This window comes from Fistularia commersonii, chromosome 14 (assembly GCF_037954325.1).
Source record: "Fistularia commersonii isolate RoL2024-O1a breed Wild chromosome 14, RoL_Fcom_v1.0, whole genome shotgun sequence".
NCBI lineage: Eukaryota > Metazoa > Chordata > Actinopteri > Syngnathiformes > Fistulariidae > Fistularia > Fistularia commersonii.
The window spans coordinates 6,576,943-6,597,937 of NC_141297.1; the positions used below are offsets into that span (position 1 = coordinate 6,576,943).

Below are 20,995 nucleotides of genomic sequence, written 5' to 3' on the forward strand. Positions count from 1 at the left end.
AGTGACACCGCCCCGTTGGCCGATCGGCCGAAAATTGTGGGGGTTCAAACCAGCACCTCGTTGCCCTGGAAACGGCTATTATTAAGACCCAGCAGTTAAGCTTCGCTGTCACAGACCGTGATGTTTTGAGGGGGTCGATTATTAAAGCAAAGCATGGTTATGTTTTAAAACCAGAGTTGCTGACACAGCAACACACACACACACACACACACACACACACACACACACACACAATGACTTTAATTTTACATCGTCGGACTTCTAGCACGTCCTCTGCACTTCCTGTGCCGCTTTAACCCGCTTTAATGATACCACTTCATCATTTCTGTGGAGACGGCCCTTAATGCCCCCCGGCGAGAGCGGACGCTCGACGCTCCCTTCTGATTGGCTCCACACCTGACGGCTGCCGCTCACTGGGCCCGCGGGGGTCAGGATAAGAGAAATGGCTGGAGCTAAAAAAGAGATATTTCTGGGGGGGTCTGGGACCGAAGCGTCAACCGGCGTCTTAATTCTCCCGCGACAGGGAAACCGCGACCAGACAGAGGCATTAAATTTAATGGGCCGCACAGCATCCCAAGAATCCCCTCCCCAACCCCGGGCACAGATAAATTCAAAATAGTTAAAAAAAGGCATCCAAATAAAACTTTATCTTTTATTTGTCTGCCTGGAAGATGGCCGCGCACGAGCAGGAGTCGGTATGTATTATTTATGACGTTTGCAAAATCATCGGCCCGATTTTAGAGGCGTTTGACTCGTCCTGTCGGAAGGAGGCGCGACTCCTGCGGCTCCTACGTTGTTCGGCACGAGTTAAAGAGCCCGGACTTTTGGATCGATCGGAAACGGGCGGCTAGTGAGAAACAGTTGTTTATGAGAATTCAAAATGTCCAACGGAGCGGGTAGTTTCCCTGACGACATTTGACAAAGTCTGGACAAGGGCGTTGTCTGTGTATTTATTTTTCTTGTTTCGGTGGGGATACTCATGGGGAGAGCAAAGTCGGCACGGAGCCTGTCCGGTGACCTCGGCGCGTCCTCGCCCCCAAAATCAGGAGAGCCGACGTCGACGGCGGCGGGATCCTGTTACCCACCTCGGAGACACCACGCGGGGCTTTCTGGGCTATTTTCAACCGTCCCAGACAGCATGGATACCCCTGCGCCGATATCTGTTTGTTTATGGAAGGCAGCTTGCGTATCCACTGACATCTCCTGGGTGCAAACCTGAGTACCCCTCCTGGAGGGCGGAGGGTATCCGGGGTTCTAGGCGGGTCAGATGGTCGGAACAATAGAACATTTTCTATTATCATCAGCCATCGAACTGTATGTTTTTTTTATCTTGATAATGACGGTCATTTTAGAAATGCCCGTCATGGTCTGACCGGTCATTTTCCAAACACAGGCAGATCTTCCATTGTGAACTCATAGAGATGAATTTGACTTACAAGTGCCCCAACTTACAAGTTGTCCGACATCCGAGCCATTGTTGGGTGGATTATTTTTCCTTTGCGATACGAGCCGAGATCTGAGATCGTAGCAAGTGGGATGAGCGAGTGGAAGTCAGACATGCCGCCCGCCGCAAGGTAGCCTAGTAAAAATCAGTGGAACAAACATGATCGTGGCGTGCGTGTTGTCGACTTGTCCGTGAAGAGATGGAACAGTTGTTTTCGTGAGAAGGCACCGCATATTTACGGGGATTTGGTGCAGCAGACAGCGGGAATGTCAACGGATGAGGCATCGGAAGAGTCGTCCAAAGCCAGTCGGGGACGGTTTGTTCATTTCAGAAAGAGGATCTGTGTTCAATCCGTGGCTACATTAAGTTTAGCGATAAAGTGTAGGATAGCGCTCAAGTTACATTTAGCAATACATTGTAGCATTAAGTTTAGAGCACCAAGTTTAGGAAACGCTCCCCCATGGTGGCATCTTCGTCCAATTATCATGGTAAATACACTTAATAAGACCAGTTAATGTCTTTACATTCTCTTTTATTGTGTATCATTATCTATATTTGTAAATGACATTTTTTCTTATTTAACCCTTGTGTTGTCTTGCAGGTCAAAAGTGACCCACCACCATGTTTAGCTGTAGAAAAAACACATTAACCTATTTTTTTCCGACTTGAAATTCTATGACTTTTCCTAAAGAGACCCCATAATTAGAAAAATTGATACTTCTTTTTTGTTTATGTTTCCATGTGGGCTGTACACCACTAGGGTACAAAGATTGTCTTATGGGTCATTTTTGACCCGTAGGAAAAGGGGAGTAAAAACAATGTTAAGATCGCGCAAGGGTTAAAAACACCCCACACAATGGGGACACAAACTCCTTCAGTATAAAAATGGCCTCAGAATATCATTTGTCACTAAACCCAAAAACAACCGGATGTTTCCAGCCGCTCTCCGTGCCTCCCAGAAGCTCCACCCGCAATTCACTTGTCATTTGTTTACATCAACAGACGTGGCATGCATATGTGTGAAACCCGAGCCAACCGCCGGAGCTTTTATCCAGCCAAAAAGAAAAAAAAAAAAAAAAATTCAAGGAAATGCCATCGCATCCACGGAGAAGTCGGCGCGGCTGCTCGGCCAAAGTGTCCGGGCCCGATAGGCATCGTGATCTTAGAAGATGAGTCCGGCGGGGAAGGCGCCCCTGAGGGGAGGGCGGGGGCAGGGCGGCGTTTGCGCGTGGAGGCCTGAGAAGAGAAAGATAAAGGCCGACCGGACTCCGCAGGCTGCCGGGTTCTGTGTAATGGAAGGTGTTATCACAGGCGGGCCCACAGCCCTTATCACACCTGCCCACTATCAGCCCCACACTGGATTATCCCTGAAGGGCAAATCTGCACGCCTTCAATCTTTTACTCTATCACCAGGACCCATCTCTGCTCCGGCCTCTCTGGCAGCCATCAAAAGAGGGGCGGGGGGCTATTTCATGCCTCCCGGAGAAATCACGTCAGAGGAACCGGCGGAGCAATTTCCACGGAAGTTACCGTCATCCATCGTTTTTTTTTATCGCTGGTTAGCGCATCGTCGGCATAGAAGGCGCTTCGCCGGAATGGAATTTTCAGAGAGCGGAGACAAAGGGGGGAGGGTTGCGATTGAGAGGTTTAGGACATCAGACTGCGGGCGCCGGTCAGGTTCGATTTCGGTCAAAAGCAGCCATGAGGCGGTGCAGTGAGCGCAAGGGATGCTAACTCAGCTAGCCAAACAATACCGATGGGGAAAATGATCTCCAAACTCTATTCTGGAAGATTGATATATTTCTTATTGGACAGCTCAAAACAACAAACCGGATGTTTACAAACTCAACGGGTGGACTTCAGACTCCAGATCTGCGTCCCGTCCCTCTTGCTAGCAGGACTTCAGAACCTCCTCTTTAAGCTAACTTGTTTTCCTTCGGGCTCCACCATTCAGGTGTTGCCACAGCCAATCAACACTCTCCTCTGCATCCTCCGCGTGTCCTCCAAAACCTCCTCTCCGGTCTTCCTCCAGCTTCAGCATCCTTGTACCCGAATCTTCACCATTCCTCTTCCATGTCCAAACCCTCTCAGTGTGACTTTATCTCCAGAATATCTAACCCTCCCAAAAAGAAGCTCCACATCTTCATCTCCGCTGCCTCCAGCTCTGCCTCCTGTCTTCTCCTCAGCGTCTCTGAACCAGACGCAACGGCTGCTCTCACTTCCGTTTTCCACACCTTTCCCCTCATTTTGGCTGATTCTCTTTTATCACCCCTGACACTTTTCTCCACCCGTTCCGATGTCAGATGGAAACGCCGCCGCCTCGTTTCCTCGAACACGATCCCTTTTAGATTTCACCCACAGTTTCAAACCCCTTGCCGGCGGAGGCCAGATGGAGGCTCCGGCAAATAGCGCTTCCCCGGATTCATTTGTAGAAGAAAAAAAATGGGGTGGAAGGAAGTCGGGGGAGCAAACGAGAAACGCTTCCAAAAGGCCGGGAAAAAAGACAAGATGCGCTTCCAGCTTTTTCCGAAGAAACGCGGCGGTTTATTTTTGAAGTCTTGCATTTGGGTTTTGTTTGTTTGCCCAACTGGAGGCTCATTTTTTTTGAGGGTGGTCAGTAAATGGCATCCGATGAGCTACCTCGGCCTCCGAAAGATATCATTAGCATCCCTCCAAAAGTGGCTAGCATTGGTTTGCTAACCTCTAGCTTCAGTGACAGGAGTGCATCATGTCGCCCCCCCAAAAAATAAAACAACCAACCTCGTTTTCCATCAGTAAGTCAAAGCCCCGCCTCCTCATCTGACTCGGCGCAGCTTTAATGCTATTATTGTATCCGCGCACCTCATTTTCCTGAAGGATGTGAAGTGCACATGAGATGAGACGTTCAGCGTCTCACTCGCTCGCCTGTATTTTTATTTTTTATTTTTTTTTTTTCAGTTTTTCATTCGCCCGCCCCAACCCTCCGAGCCTCACTTGCTCCACCTCGCCGCCCGTTGCATCTCATCAACCGGCTCCGAAGCTTACATCACGTCTCTCATGTTTGCGAAAAGGGATGGGGGAGCGGCGGGGCGGGGGGAGGAGGAGGGCGACAGTCACGTCGAGTTACAGCTCATCACGCCGCCACGGCAATCTGCTCCGCGGGAGAGAGGAGAAAAAAAAAAAAAAGAAAGAGAACAGCAGGAAGCACAGACACGACAGGAAGGGAAGGGTTTTAGAAGGATTTGGGAAATGTTTTGATTATTCACTCCGGGCCTTACATTCTCCCATTGTCGTCTGCTCCTTTCTCAGAACACATTGGCGGGATTACGCCGCCGAAAACACGGGACGGCTTTTCTAGATACACGTGACAAAAATCCCCCCTTTTCAGATGGTTATTGTGCTTCCTCCCGCCGCAGGTGTCAGACCGCTGTGTGGTGGCGCTGGTGCCGAAGCAGACCTCATCCTACAACATCCCCTCCTCGGCCAGCATATCGCGCACCTCCATCAGCAGATACGGTGAGTGGATGCAGCTCTTCTCCGAAGGTCCCCGGTTCGATTCCGACCGGGGGCGCGGGGGCCTTTCTGCCTGGTGTTTCGGAGTTTCCTCCGGGTTCTCCTTCTCCCTCCCCACGATCCAAAGGAGGTTCATCAGAGTCCAGAATGCCCAGAATGAGGACATCTATCTGGTTTCTATCTGGCCTTTGAATAACAGTGAATAGTTTTATGTCTCTATACATGGTTCAAATGGCTGGATGTCTATTTAACAGTTTACGAATGGGTGAATGCTTGTATTTCTCTATATGACATTCGAATGAGAGAGTGAATGGTGGCTGTATGACGTGGATGAGCAAGTGAATGATATTTTGTCTCTATATGTTGTGTGAATGAGAGAGTGAATGGTTGTATGTTTCTATTTGACTGAATGAGAGGGTGAATCTTGTATGTTTCTATATGATTATGAATGAGAGAATGAATAGTTTTAGGTTTCTATATGACTGACTGAGCGAATGAATGGTTCCATGTCTATATGACATTTGAATGAGAGAGTGAATGGTGGCTGTAGGACGATGATGAGCGAGTGAATGATAGTTTGTCTCCATATGTTGTGTGAATGAGAGAATGAATGGTTGTACGTTTCTATATGACTAAATGAGAGAATGAACAGTTTTATGTTTCTATATGACTATGAATGTTAGGATGAATGTTTGTGCATCTCTTTATCGTCACCCTCTTAAAATAATCGCCCATGTCATTTTTTCAAATTTTTCAGGAAACACAAAAAACTGAACCATTTGACACACTCTTGACAGAGGCAATTTCTACTAAAGGGGTAGAAGGGTATAATCTGTTTGACTGAGAATGTAAGCAATTTTGCCAGAGGTGGTCAGCATCATGAGGAGATGATTTAGGCAAAAAAAAAAAAGTTAAAAAAAAAATGACTTTGGCGATTATTTTAAGAGGGTGACATATGCCAACCAATCCAGGGTGTTCTCCACCTCTCGCTCAATGACAGCGAGGATACACTCCAGCATATAGATAATAAATGAAAGTGCGTCTGGATGGTGCGTCTGGTGAATTTTGTCTCAACTCAAGTGGAAAAAAAGCATCTCAACATTTCCTAGGGTTCTCAGCTAATCTGTGTCCGTTACTTTATTCATGAATTCGTGCCACGGCGGGGCGTAATGAGCTCTGTTAGCCCCGCCCCGCTCCGTGGGAGAAGCTGTTTTGAAGTGCAACGATATTACCATGCGCGGCGCGGAGGGCGGGCGCTTCGCCACAGACACATGTAAGCGCTCCTCCACCTACGTGCTTGAAAACATGCCCATCCTTTCAGAGGTGACGGATCTGGTTCCCGGCCAAGACACGTGCCGTCGCTAATTATTATGCGGCGATGATACTTCACGCCGGCCGGAAAAGATAAACGAGCGCGGGCAATTATCTGCCGGAGATAGGGCCGCCGGCGCCGTTGAACCGGCTAACTCGGGGGAAGTGGGGACACCGATGCTCCTCTCATCTCATTTTTTTTGGAGCTTGCTTTGCCCTCTGCACTCCCGACGGTGATGGCGTTTTCACGGAAACACAACTTTTAGGCAGAGGAGAGGAAGCCACCCCAGCCCACTCTGCCCGTCGCTTTTATTTATTTTTTCCCTTTTCTCTGACCGAGATGTGCGCCGCATAGAGAACAGAAGCATCCTCTGGCACCTGCGCATCGCTCATCAATCATCGGGCGGTGGGACGGGCGCAGCTGTGTCTCCACTGCGCCTCGCTGATGGATTCCTACCAATTTAACGTTCAGCACTTAGCATCTTGACTCAATTTAAGCCGCCTGACACCGCCTCAACCTCACCGCCAGTAGCTCTCCCCGGGCTGCTTCCCATCCAGGACCTCGGGGAAGCGGCGGCGCGCGGTTCCACGTGAAGATAAAAAAATCCAGGAAGGGAATGCAGAAATAGCTAGGGAGCTCAAAATAGCGACTGGATTAAGAGCGGATTCCAGGGGCCTTGATCCCTTGATATAATCGCCCCATCAACCCTGACCCAGGTGGACGCCGCCGGTTGGTCTCATTTAAAACCTACATGTGGCAGCGGGGAAAAAAAAAAAAAAAAAAGATTTTTTTTTTTTTTGGAGCGAGGCCTTTGAAGGCAGGTGAGAGAATTCTCATCCGGATCCTCAGATATGTGAATCCCCGCCTCCCGCCCCCGAGGGGGGCTGCCAGGGAAAGACGGCGGCTAATTAGGGAAGCCGAAAAAAAAACAGCGGCGGGGAGGTGAGAGCGAAAAAGACGAGGATGACGCGTGGATGAAGGAACGTGCCTAAAGGGCGCTAAACAAATTATTATTTTTCTCCAGGCCTTGATTTGAGTTCTTCCCGGGGCAAAACGACGGCTCTCGAAATTGACTTCTCTCCTAAAAAAAAAACTAAAATAAACGTAACTCATCCTCAGAACACCCCGAGACTGTTGAGTCTCCGAGAGAGGAGGAATTAAATGATCCTGGGTTCAATGCGGTCGTAAAAATATCACACTTGAACGTTAAAATAAACCCGGACGGGGTCGTCGGCATCATTGGCACTGGAAGGGTTAACACTAACAGCCTCTAGTAAAACACCATGTCGTGTCGACACGGGCGGTGGAATGTCCACGGTGCAAAAGAAGGGCGATTCGCGGAAGAAAAAGGGAGCGGGGTGAATCATAAAAGATTAATTATCGTGTAATTAATCACCGAGCTGGAGAGGGGACGCATGTAAACACCGCCGGCCCATTTCCTGTTTGTCGCGGAGCCGGCGAACACCGACCCCTCACGAATTTTGCGCGTCATCTGGGTTTGTTTTTGATTTTCTGGCCCCGCAGAGCACCCCCCACCCACCCACCCCCCCTCTCCCGACCGCAATTTCCCGTCCCTTTCATCGGCCGGCTCTTTTATTAAATTATCCAGCGCTGTAATTTCCTCTGCCGGGAAGAACGAGTGCCGAGGATTCGCCTCTGTAATTAGTTGCAAAGGGGAGATAAAAGTTGGAAATTAGTGTTTTTGGATGTTTTTGTTTGTTTTGTTTTGTTTTGTTTTGACGTCCTGTTGACGCACGGCCCGAAGTGTAATGACTAATTTATAACGCAATCGCATTCATTCATTCATCCATTCATTATGTTTGTCGCTTATCCTGCAGTCAGGGTCACGGGGGGGGAGCTGGGCCTCTCTAAACTTGTCATATAGAAGCATATAACCATTCATTCATGACGTCATATAGACATGCAACCATTTGCTCTCTAATTCACACCTCATATAGAGACATACAATTGCTCACCATCTCATTCGCATATGGAGATATACAACTATCTTACAATTATTTGTGATCTCATTCATGTCATACAGAAACATACAACCATTAACCTTGTCATTCATGATGCTGTATAGAAACATCCACCCATTAACCCTATGATGCAAATGTCATATACAAGCATGCAACCATTCACTCTCATTCATGCCGTTGTTTACAGATATGCAACTGTTCATTCACCCTCTCATTTTCAGAATGAAAGGAAAGGTGTACAAGACAGTGGTGAGACCAGCGATGCTGTATGGACTAGAAACAGTTACAGTGACCAAAAGACAGGAGGCAGAGCTAGAGGTCGTAGAGATGAAGATGTTGAGGTTCTTTTTGGGAGTGACCAGGATGGATAGGATCAGGAATGAGTCTATCAGAGGAACAGCACATGTTAGATGTTTTGGTAAGAAGGTCAGAGAAGCCAGACTGAGATGGTTCGGTCATGTAAAAAGAAGGGATAGCGAATGTATCGGTAGACGGATGCTAGAATTGGAGCTGCAAGGCAGGAGGTCTCGAGGAAGACCAAAGAGAAGATTTATGGACGTCGTGAGAGAGGATATGAAGGTAGTTGGTGTGAGAGCGGAGGAAACAGAGAAGAGGGTTAGATGGAGAAGGTTTATTCGCTGGCGACCCCTGAAGGGAAAAGCGGAAAGAGGAAGAAGAAGAAGATTTAGATAAACAACGGTTCATCCTCTCATTCACATGGCATATGAGACATCCATCCATCCACTCACCAATTCATGTCATATAGACATACAACCATTGTGCAACCATTCATATAAACATGTTATATAGAGACATAAAAACATTTGCTTTGTCAGTCACACAATATTAAAAATCAAAATATTATTCCCTCTTATTCATGATGTCTTCTAGAGACGTGAAAACCATTCACTCTCACGTTCAAATGTCATGGAGATAAACAACCATTCACTCTCTTTCATGATTTCATGTAAAAAACAGAAAACCATTCACTCTGTCATTCACACAACAAAAACAGACAAAATACCGTTCACTCCGTTGCTCAACGTTCGCTGACTGTTTTGCCGCATGTCCTCCGCTCAGACTCCTCCTTCCGCTACACGGGGAGTCCTGACAGTCTTCGCTCGCGGGCCCCCATGATCACCCCGGATCTGGAGAGCGGCGTGAAGGTGTGGCACCTGGTGAAGAACCACGAGCACGGGGACCAGAAGGAAGGCGACCGCGGCAGCAAGATGGTGTCGGAGATCTATCTGACAAGGTTGCTGGCCACAAAGGTACGTCCCGTCTCCGCGAGCCCCGGCCGCGTCCAACCTCCGACGCTGAGCGTCTCCTTTTACGGTCGCAGGGGACGCTGCAGAAGTTCGTGGACGACCTGTTCGAGACGCTGTTCAGCACGGTGCACCGCGGGAGCACGCTCCCCCTGGCTATCAAGTACATGTTCGACTTCCTGGACGAGCAGGCCGACAAGCACGGCATCTACGACACGGACGTTCGCCACACGTGGAAGAGCAACTGGTGCGTCCCTTTGTTTATATCCAAGACCTCGTCGAGAAATTCGCCTCCGCTAAATGTACCAACGTCTAAAAGCAATGCCGTTGGCCATTTGTCGTCACTTCTTGTCTGGATATTGACCTGCTCCGGAGCAGATCGGTGATCCGGCAGGAGCTAACGCTCACAATCCAGAGTTGAACCTGAAGTAACCGCGCTAACTCCTCTTCCTCAGCCTCCCGCTGCGTTTCTGGGTGAACGTGATCAAAAACCCGCAGTTTGTCTTCGACATCCACAAGAGCAGCATCACGGACGCCTGCCTGTCGGTGGTCGCTCAGACCTTCATGGATTCGTGCTCCACCTCCGAGCACCGCCTGGGGAAGGACTCGCCGTCCAATAAGCTGCTCTACGCTAAAGACATACCCAACTACAAGAGCTGGGTGGAGAGGTACGTGCCGCCAACTCGGCAAGCTAGGGTTAGCAAAACAGTTGTACCGACCCAAAATGGGTTGAATCCGTCTCACGTCCTTCGTGATTGACGCCACATTTCGTCCCCGCCCCGACCCCCAGGTACTACGCTGACATCAACCGGCTGCCGGCCATCAGCGACCAGGACATGAACGCCTACCTGGCGGAGCAGGCCAGACTCCACTCCAACGAGTTCAACATGCTCAGCGCTCTCAACGAGATCTACTCCTACGTCAGCAAGTACAGCGAGGAGGTGGGTGGCGGCCCCGGTTGGCGAAGCCGTGGGCATCTGTTGGGCGGGAGACGGGCGCGGCGGCGACGTGATGGATGTGTCCGTGGGCACGTTCGGCAGGATTAATGAAGCGGAGCATCGGCTCAGGTGCCAGGATCACGCTCGTAATGGCAGAGCAACACACGCCGTTTTATTTACGCCTGATCGTCAACGGGGTTGATTTACGGCGTCTTCGCCCTTGAACATCCCATCATATTCACGCAGGTGCAGTGGGGGGGTCTAATATCTTAGCCTCTTATTCACAAATATTGATCACAGAGGATTCAAACGTAGCTTGCAGATGTGTTGTTTACATTGGCAGGTAGGGGGCGGAGTCAGCATTCGCTGGAAGTCCTCTAATTGGATCTCGCTGTCTTGCATCCAACAGGTCACCTGATCAGAGGTTCGCGATTTAGCACCTCTCACAGTACATGAAATCATTATAACAAACACTGGATATTTAAAAAAAAATCTTTATATTTGCTATTAAACAAGCTAGCAGTGGTAATCTATTGGATACAACCATTCAGCATTGTGTTGGCCCATGTCTGCAAAAACAAACCAAAATAAAGAGCCTAATTTGCTATTAAAAAAAGATTTCTTAGTACTGTATTTCCCGGAATATAATTTGCGCCCGCCAAAAAATGCATCATGAAGAGGAAAAAAACATATAAGTCAAACTGGACTATAAGTGCCATTTTGGAGGCGAAATTTATTTGATAAAATACGAGACAAAGAACAGCCATTCACCTCAAAAGGCAAGTTACAGTGTCGGACCGCACGTGCCCAACTATGACGATTTGCTGGTTAAACCTTATCTTTATTAGAAAATTTTTATACATTAATCTTCTCCGTCTCAGCGCTCTCTCTCCTCCCAAAACACAGCCAGTAGGAAATCACAGAACTTGAAATATTCTTCTAAACAGTAACACGGGGTCGGTACACTAGTAATAACAGAATAGAGAGCAACGTGCTGAACAGGTGTCTGGTATGTTAACCTAACATATTAACAGCTATTCAGATAACTATAGCATTAACAACAAATCATAAAAGTTTACCAAACTCTCGATCTCACTCCAAAACCGTAGATCCGCTTCCTCTTCTGCACGGATGTTTTTGGACATTGTCGTCCGTGCTCTGATAGAGAGGCGGTTGCGTAGCATGAAGCGTCAACACCAAGAAGATCCTCCCGTAAAGTCATATATATTCATCGCTTTGCCGACTATCTGGCCGTGGAGACGAAACCGCAGCGTCGACAAGCCTCTCCTGGTAGAACGTTGTTCAAGCACCCGTTTGTGAACTTGTCTTCTAGCTTCGGCCATCCAGCTTTGAGCCCGGGACTCACTCCAGACTTTCTTTTTTGCTGCACCATTGGCGTTTTCAGAATATGATTTTCCATTTGGTGGAATTTGTGTTCAGTCATGATATGTTGATGTTTAAATTCAAAATTTACAGTGCTCCACGAGTGATAGGAGTAGCAGATACTGGCACACTGGCACTGAGTCTAGAACGCACTAAATTATCGTAGATATTTTAATGGATAAGTCGCACCTGAGTATAAGTCGCGGGACAAGCCACACCCTAAAAAAAAATCTGTGATTTTTAGTCCGAAAAATTGGGCACTGCATGTTATATTACTACTTTATAGTATTATATTTACATATATTTACACATACATAAATACATGTGTATATGTAATATGCATACATATAAATGTACACATTTAAATATAAATGATACACATGTAATATTACTACTTTAAAGTATTATATTTACATATATTTACACATACATAAATACATGTGTATATGTCAAATGCATACATATAAATGCACACATTTAAATATACATATGATACACATGTGATATTACTACTTTATAGTATTATATTTACATATATTTACCCATACATAAATACATGTGTATATGTAATACGCATACATATAAACGTACACATATAAATATGTATGAATATTCTACATACGCAGCAATTGGAATAAACAAGATGCTTTAAAAAACGGAAATTACACTTTAATTCCAATTAATTGAAGTACTATTATCACTGGAATTATGGGATGTCTGCCGGTCCAGTGAATCCCCCCCCGTGGATGTCCTGGCTCTGCGGCTGTGACCCGGCAGAGGTTCCCGGGGTCGTAATTAGTCTCAGCAAATCAGTAATTACACGCAGATTGGAAATTACAAATTGCGTCGAATGGAAAGGAGGTCGTTCAAATGAGCGCAGAAGGCGCCCCTGATATCCTCGGGCCGACCCGTACTAGGTCGGCAGAGGTTACCGCGGCGACAGAGGTCAGACGCAGACGCCCCTCGGAGAGCCACGGCGAACATCATCGGAATCGGAGAGCGGGGAAGTGTCTACAAGTTCTCGGCGCGGCGCTGTCCTTCCCCCGGTGCTGTGTTAGAGTTATCTCTCTGTTAAACAAGGCTCTCACCAGCAGAATCACACACACACACATGCATGCACACACACACACGCACACACACACACACACAGAGTCACGCTGTCAGATCACAGGAAGCATAAAAAGGAGGGCAGGAGATGTGGAACGAAGAGCTTTTATGGAGACGTTCTGCTTCTAATGTCAGCGCCTCCTCTGGGAAACATTAGCCTGACCTTTATGTTGGCCCCCCCTCCCCTACCATCATACCCTCGCTCTCGCCTTCCCCGTCCATTCCCGCTTTTTTTTCTTTTTTTTCTTCCAAATCCATTATCCAGTCAGCCTCCACGCTTCTCTCGGTGCACACACTCATTTCTCCGCACGTTAAAGCCTCATCTGGCGCCGCCGGACGGCAGCTCCATCTCACTCACCCTGACAGAGGGCCCCGCGTGCCATGACGACCAAACCCCCCACACACACACACACACACTCGCATTCACGCACACACACACACCCAGACCGCGAAAATGGATGTGCGAAAGTGGCGGCGTAGGGAGATTCTCGTGCATGTGCGCCGGAGATGAATAAAACACCAACCAGCGGGGCCCGACGGAGAGACGACCGGACAACCTGCAGGGCCTTTTGAGAAGCACTTAAGCGGGAGGAGGAAGGCGAGGAAGGGGGGCTGCAGACGGAGGCTGTGGCTGGAAATTAGCTAAATGCTAAGAGCGCGACTTAGCGTAGCATCACGAAAAATGTAGCGGTCAGTCAGAGTTCAGGGGGGGGGGAGCTCTGGTCCATCACATGTTTGCGTCAGTCATCGTGCTAGCTTTGGATTGGATGAGTCAAGGTGTGTGTGTGTGTGTGTGTGTGTGTTTCGGGGGGTTGGGAGGAGGTCAGGCCCTCACGGTGCGACTTCAAAGACTGAGGAGAACCCCGCTTATTATCGCCTGACTCCCGTGAACGTTTGGGGACGGAGATCTTGCAGCGGTAAGCCTGGAGGATCCGGAGTGGCGCTGGTGGTGGTGGTGGGGGGGGTCGAGATGAAAGGGACGGCTCACCTCCTTCGAAATACTAATAAGTTCCTCGCCGGGTCGAGAACTTGAAGTTCACCTCCGCTTGACCTTGATGGAACGCTATATATTTATATGAAAGATATTCAAAGCGCATAAAATCAAAAGCCAGGGTATGTCATTAAATGTAATCACGCCGTTATTCTCCGCCGCGGATATTCAGAAACACCCAAAACGCCGCGTCCGCTCAGCAGATCTTTGGGTCCGAACTCCAGCTTCTCCAGGGGAACCGGAGTGGACCGTCACTCTTCTCCGTCCTTCCCGTCTGTACTCGTTTCCATTCATCGGTGCACAATATCAAGCTCGTATCTTCTCCCGAATCCACGGGCCTTCTCATTTTGCAGATCCCGAGGGGGCGGAGCTTCATCCACGCCAGTCCACCGCGGCTATTACTTTTTATGAAGCTATTAATGCACTGTAATACCCTGACTTACGAGTTCAATTTGTTCGGTGACCGAGCCGGTAACTGGATTTGATGGTATAGCAAATTAAATGTTCCCATTAAAATGAACTGAAACATCAGAAATAGAATAGAATAAAATGGTATTTTATTAAATCCCGAAGGAAGTTCTTTTACCGGACGGCTCCAACCTGATTTTTTTGCTGTCGCGTTTCAGTCTTGCAGATAGTTATATAGTATGATGGCCACAGGTAAGAAGGACCTTCTTACCGCCTGTGGCGTTCTGTGGTGCTCCGGCGGTCTCAGTCTACGGCCGGTAGCCCGGCGTGCGACGGGTGAGAGGCGTCGTCCCTGATACTGAGCAGCTTCTTCACCATCCTCCTCCCAGACACGTCCACTAATGAGTCCGGTTCAACTCCCAGGACGGAGCCAGCCTTCTTAATGAGCTTATTAAGCCTGTTAGCATCGGACGATCGCGATCTACCGGTCGATCGCAAAGGTAGCGTGGGTAGATGGCATGGCATTAAAACGTCGACGTCAGCCGATCATCCTCACAATGAAATTTTGTCACTTGACTGGCAGTCGGTTTGTCAGATCTGATTTTTTGTGACGCAGGCGTCACCGCGCACAAGCACAGAACGGCGCGTTCCAGCAAGCTAGCGAGTTAGCCTCCAATTTATGTCTTCTGAACTTATGGGTATAAAAATGAGCTGGACCGAGTAAAAAGACTAAAACGTATCACTTCCATACGGAATGGGAGGTGGATTTTTCTTTTACTAGGTCATTTTCAAAGTGCGTTCGTCTCATCTGCCGGTCTACCATCGCTATAACAAAAAAGGGAAACGTGGAGCGGCATTTTTAGGAACTACGACTTCCCTCCGAAAAGTGAGCTGAGAAGGAGAAAGGTGAAGGAACTCAAATCCCAGCTGTCGGGACAGCGGTCATTTTTCTCTCAGCTAACTTCAACTATGCTGCTGACTCCATTCAAGTCATCAGAATAAGGTATTTACCAAAAAAGTACTCTGTTGTAGTGTGCCGTAAGGTTTCGTGCAGTTATGCAAGATCCGTAAACATTTATTGTGTAAAGTATACCCAGTAGATAAAACAATAAATAGATATTCAGCATTTTTAGTGGAGTTAGATCATTTTCACATGGTCATTTGAAAAGGCGAAAAAATGTGGGCACCCCTGGCGTAGAAGATGACGCTGGACACCACGTGGGATAAACAAACAGCATGAAAGACCTGAGTCTCCTAAGAAAGAAGAGGCGGCTCTGACCTTTCTTGTGTACAGCACACATGTATACTGTGTTTTTAGCATACATGTATACTGTGTTTTTAGCATACATGTATACTGTGTTTTTAGCACACATGTATACTGTGTTTTTAGCACACATGTATACTGTGTTTTTAGCACACATGTAAACTGTGTTTTCAGTCCAGTCTAGTTTATTGTCCATATGGAAGCCCACATGTACTCGTCCACATCCGTCCCATGGATGGAGGTAACGTTTGGGCCGGTCCTTTCCTACGATCCACCACCAACTCCTTTGCCTTTGTTACGTTGAGTTCCAGGTGGTTTAGTCCACACAACTCCACAAACCCGTTCACCACTGGCCTCCAGCGATACGGCCCGCGATTCCACCGACTCCATTTTCGTTACGTGTTTTTAAATGGGACAAATGTGTTATAAAAGAGAATGTTAAGAACTAGACTAGTTTTATTTACCATTAAGATGGGGCAAAGACGTCTGCTGGGCGACAAAGCAAAAAATCCGGAGCGACGATTTGTATCTTGGAAAACTCTTAAGTCAAGGTTCAGCTATTACCATGTAACTAACCGAGCTTTTGTTATCATTTGTAATAGGTCAATCGCGCCTGAACCCCTCAAACACAAATTACTTTTCTTTCTCTCTGACCGTCTCCTTCAATCCATTGCCATTTTTTCCCGCCACTGTCGCCAAACGCTCGCTCACGGGAGGGATTCGGGGTGTCGGTCAATATTTTTAAAGAGCGATGGTCCAGATCCATCTCCACACCTGGGGGGCCTGCGTCCAGCACCGCCTCCTCCCTATTATATAGGACTGTCTCATAAAATTTGAATATTGTGATAAAGTTCTTTATTTTCTGTAATGCAATTAAATAACAAAAATGTCATATATTCTGGATTCATTACAAATCAAGTGAAATATTGCAAGCCTTTTATCATTGTAATATTGCTTATTATGGCTTACATCTTAAGAAAACTCAAAAATCCTATCTCAAAATATTAGAATATTTAGAATATTAAATATTAACATTAAAATATTTAAAGTAATTTTTGTTTTTTTAATTGCATTACAGAAGATAAAGAACTTTATCACAATATTCTAATTTTCTGAGACAGTCCTGTATATCGGGGTGTGTTTCATATCCTTGTGAAAAGGCTCCTCGCCGTGCACCAGGTGTCACCCTGACACGGATCGGCGGCGACAGGCAGACGTGAGAAAAGAGGCCGGGCGAGCGGCGTCTGTCTGCCGGCGTCTGACGAACGGCGGGCGAACACGCAAGGCCTCGGAAGATAAAAGGGGAAACGGGCCGACGCGCAAATATTTCGCGATCCCGTCAAAGATGACGGCGGTGATGCAATTTTCTCTCTCTCGTCTTTTCTTTCATGTGTTCTTCATAGAAGCCTAACCCCCCGCTTCCATCCCACCCTTATTTTTTTTTTTTCTTTTCCTCTCTTTGTCCACAAAATTAAAAAATAACCCGCCGTTCTGTGTTCCCCCCCCCCCCCCCCCCCGACCAGATCGCGGCGGCGCTGGAGCAGGACGAGCAGGCCAGGAAGCAAAGGCTGGCCTACAAGGTGGAGCAGCTCATCTCCGCCATGTCCCTGGAGAGCTGAGGTTGAACCCGCGCCCCGTCCACCGACCCCGATCCCCTTCCCCCCCGCCGCCGTCCCGCCCCCGGACTACGCGAAGACGCCCCCAAGGTCTCGGGGCGCGCTTACCTCTCGCCGTGGAACGGCTCGGACCACAAGAACCAGACGCTTCGGTTTGTGATTCCTCTCCTGGCGAGCGTCGCCGAGGGCCCGCAGACTGTGACATGGGGCGTCGGGGGAGCGGGCAACACCACGGCTTGTATTTACTTTTACTCCCCTCAAAGGATATTTTCTCTCAGCCTGGAAATGGTGTGTGTGTGTGTGTGTGTGTGTGTGTGTGTGTGTGTGTTTGCGTCAGACTCCCGCAAGCCCGTGCTGAACAAAATGGCAGAAACAAGGTTTATTCTCAACTCAGCCAGACGCTCGTGCACAAGTGTGAAACAAGACACGGGGGGAACAAAAAAAAAAAAGGCGAGGAAGACGTACAGGAGGAGGAGGAGGAGGATATCTCACGCTGGGCAGCTGAGTTCGCCGTCAGATTTTATTTTTGTATTTGTACATTAGAGGATTATCAGTTGCAGTCAAAAAGGAAACCCATCCAGGATCTTCGCCACCACGCCCCGTTTCCCCTCCGCCCTCGGACCAAAAGCCCGGTGCTCCGGATGCAACGGGACTCTCACGGTCCAAGTGGAGCTCCACTCTTGGCGGATCACGGATCATGGAGTATTTAGACGCCGACCTTGAATCAGCGTCCGAGGCTTCCCTGCGCCGGGGCTGAAACAGTGTATGTGAATGTAGAAATGTGTGTGTGTGTGTGTGTGTGTGCTGAAGAAGGTGACGGGGGGGGGGGGGGTATTGCAGCAGTTCCAGCCGTCGGCCCAGGCGCCCCCTCCACCCGTAACCTCGGACCTAACCTCGGACCTCGGGGTGGAAGGGGAGCCGGCGCCCCCTGCTGCTCCGCGCCCCGCCGCCATGATAGCGGCCACGAAAAAAAAAAAAAGAAAAAAAAAAAAAGACTGCTGGCTGTCTGTCTCGTAACCCGTGTCTGCACGCCGTCACACGTCAGACGTGTCCTAAATGTCCGTCTTTGACTTTTATCAAGTGATCGAACCCTGACCCCCTGACCCGTGGGGGTCGGGTTCGACCAAGTGCCAAAAGATCCCGTCGTGTCGCCCCTCGTTCTCTTTTGTGTGATTTTTTATTTTTTTTTTCAATTCTGTCAGATTCGGTTTATGCTTTACAGATGTCAGCGACGAGCCGCCGAAGGTACGAAAATGTGGGCGGGGAGGGGGAGGGGAAGAGGGGAGGGCGTGTCTTAGAAACAACAGGAAATGGCTGTATGTTACGTGTCGTTTGTTTACGTCCCGTGTTTAAAAGATTATTCTCGCGACTTCAAAGAACCAAACCGGCCCGCCGGCCGACGTCGGCGTTAACCTTCCGACCTTCGCAGCTGGACGACGGCGAACCCCGGATCCCGTCCTCCAGGTGTCGGTCTCCGCGTCTCCGCCGGAGACGAACACTGTTTCAGTTTCCGTTCCGTTTACATCGAGTACTTGAATCTAGGTTTTCAATTCTCACCGGTTTGTACAGTTAACAGCCAAGAGCATGAAAAAAAAAAAAAAAACACAAACACACCGGTTGTGGGTGAAAGGTGCTTCTTTATCTCCGTGGCCTTAGATTCCCTCCCGCTCGTGCGTTCCCCGTCTCGCTCGGGGATCCCCCCCCCCCCCGATCATCTCCACGGTAACACCCTCCCCGTCTCCAGCCGTCTCCAGCCGAGGTGAAGAGGGTGCGGGCCGGAGGCCGCGTCACCCGGCCGTGCTTGGAGGGCGGTGTCGAGGAGCGAGGGAGAGGTGGAAGGAGAAAAAAAGAGAGAGAGAGAGAGAGAGAGAAGGGGAGGCCTTTTAGCTCTCGTCTCCTGCTCCAGCTTTGAAGCTGCTCTTTGATCTGAGGCTGGATGTGTGTGTGTGTGTGTGTGTGTGTGTGTGTGTGTGTGTGGAGCAAGCAGGAGATGGAAAATCACATCACGCTAACAGGCCGGTAGAAATTCAGAGTGAAGGTGTGTGTGTGTGTGTGTGTGTGTGTTAGTGACATGCTGTTACCGCGTCTGGCCAGCAGGGGGCAGAGGCGGGTCAGATCAGCCGCGGTTTTAATGGCGCCGTCATGGCGTGGAGGCTCCGCCCCTCCGAGACGGGGATCCCTCCGCCCGGGAGCTGAGAAGTTCTATTCGGAGCAAATTGACCGGTCCGTCTTTTTTTTTTTTTAACGGCTGCGTGTCTCCCCTTCTTTTTGTCATTTCGCCGTCTGACCGAAGGCAATCGATCGCAATCGATCAATCGATTGGACTCTGAAGTGTTGGGAAAAAAAGTAGCGGTACATATTTCAACTGAATCCCCCCCGGCGAAAGAAACTCAAATTTATCCGACATTTCTGACATTTCTCTATTTTAGCTCAAAGCCTAGCCAGTTGCCATGACAACAGATGTCAAACACGCTGTGATTTTGCCAATTTCTATGCTTTATGCGTGGAAAAAAATAAAATAAGATAAAATTAATAGAAAGCCTCTCCGACATTTGGTCTCTCCAATCACCTGGTCCATTGCCGAAGCCAGTGATGGCGGCGGCGCTATCTCATTACGCTAGTTGTTTTGGGGGGAGTTGAGGTTCGAACTAAGGATCCGGAGGTACGCAATGCTTCACACACACGCGGCACCCGCACGACACACAAAAAAAAGCTTCTTCCGTTCAATGATGGCGTCTTCCCGATTGCAGCAAATAGAATTGTATCGTCCTCATACCTCAGCACTGCTTGACGCTTAAAAACACTTCGACAGGACCTAAATGCCTTTTTCTTTTTGCTTTTTCTTCTCTCCCCCCTCACCGAAATGTATCCCCAGCCCGGGTCAGAGCCACAAAAAAATGTGGCTTCTATCTGTCCTGCAGAAATGATATATATATATATAGTTATATATATTTAACAGGATATCTCCTCAGTTTCCTGTGCGACTGTTACTTCTTTTGCATGCATTTAGAATGAACACTTTAGCTCTGCATTTTGTTCCATATCCACCCGCCATTCAATTCTTCCTGAAGGCTCATTTATGCTCGACGTCGGCTCCGCGTACAGACGGACCCGCCTGTCCGTCCTCTGCGTAATTCTGTATGTTTTCGTTTAGCCAAATAGCGTAGTGCCACCGGGCGTCGTGGGGTTGAGCAACACGCTCAAGTGCGACCAGTGAAAGGAGAAGAAGAAGACAGCATGGCATCAGCATAGCAAGAGGAGAAGAAGTCTCTATCCACACGCCGCCGTGTGTTTTGCGGCCGCACAGACCGCCGCCGTCCGCTGTGCCGCCATTCTTAAACAAAACTTGGAACTTGAAAGTGAACTCTGAGCTCACTGCTGCCCTCTAGTGGACGCAGTGCTTCACACTATGTCTGATGACGTTTGAAACGGACCTGTTTACGTCTGTAACCTGAGCATAAATGAGCCTTAACTCGCCGTTTGTCTTAAATCACACCTGAACGCACCTTTTATTTTTCCTTTTTTAAAGAGATTTTGTTGTTGTTGTTGTTCGCTGTTAATCGTCCATGGTGTTGGCTAGCCGCCGGGGTTCCTCTGGCTCTGCGGCGCAGAATCCCGCTCAGATTCGCGGCCTTTAGCCGATCGCTAACAGAAGATGCTTCTTGCACTTTTTTTTTTATATTTCGAGTGTTTCCTTTTTAAAAGTCATTCCTCACGCAAAACGGAGGCGTTCGCTCTGCACCCCATCGCCCGGCTCCTAAGCGGCGGTGGACAGACGGACTGGGATAAGGAT

At 48.6% G+C, this 20,995-nt stretch overlaps 1 protein-coding gene across 1 annotated transcript in view; it reads left to right on the forward strand.

The window, feature by feature from the left end:
• plxna2 (plexin A2) overlaps positions 1–18,813 on the forward strand; it is a 180,731-nt gene extending 161,918 nt beyond the window's left edge. The window contains exons 26-31 of the mRNA XM_086159682.1: positions 4,840–4,939; positions 9,311–9,501; positions 9,573–9,742; positions 9,951–10,163; positions 10,286–10,436; positions 17,110–18,813. Of these exons, the coding sequence (XP_086015808.1) occupies positions 4,840–4,939; positions 9,311–9,501; positions 9,573–9,742; positions 9,951–10,163; positions 10,286–10,436; positions 17,110–17,205 (921 nt within the window). The 3' untranslated portion in view covers positions 17,206–18,813. The remainder of the gene's footprint in view (positions 1–4,839; positions 4,940–9,310; positions 9,502–9,572; positions 9,743–9,950; positions 10,164–10,285; positions 10,437–17,109) is intronic.
• The last annotated feature ends 2,182 nt before the right edge of the window (positions 18,814–20,995 follow it).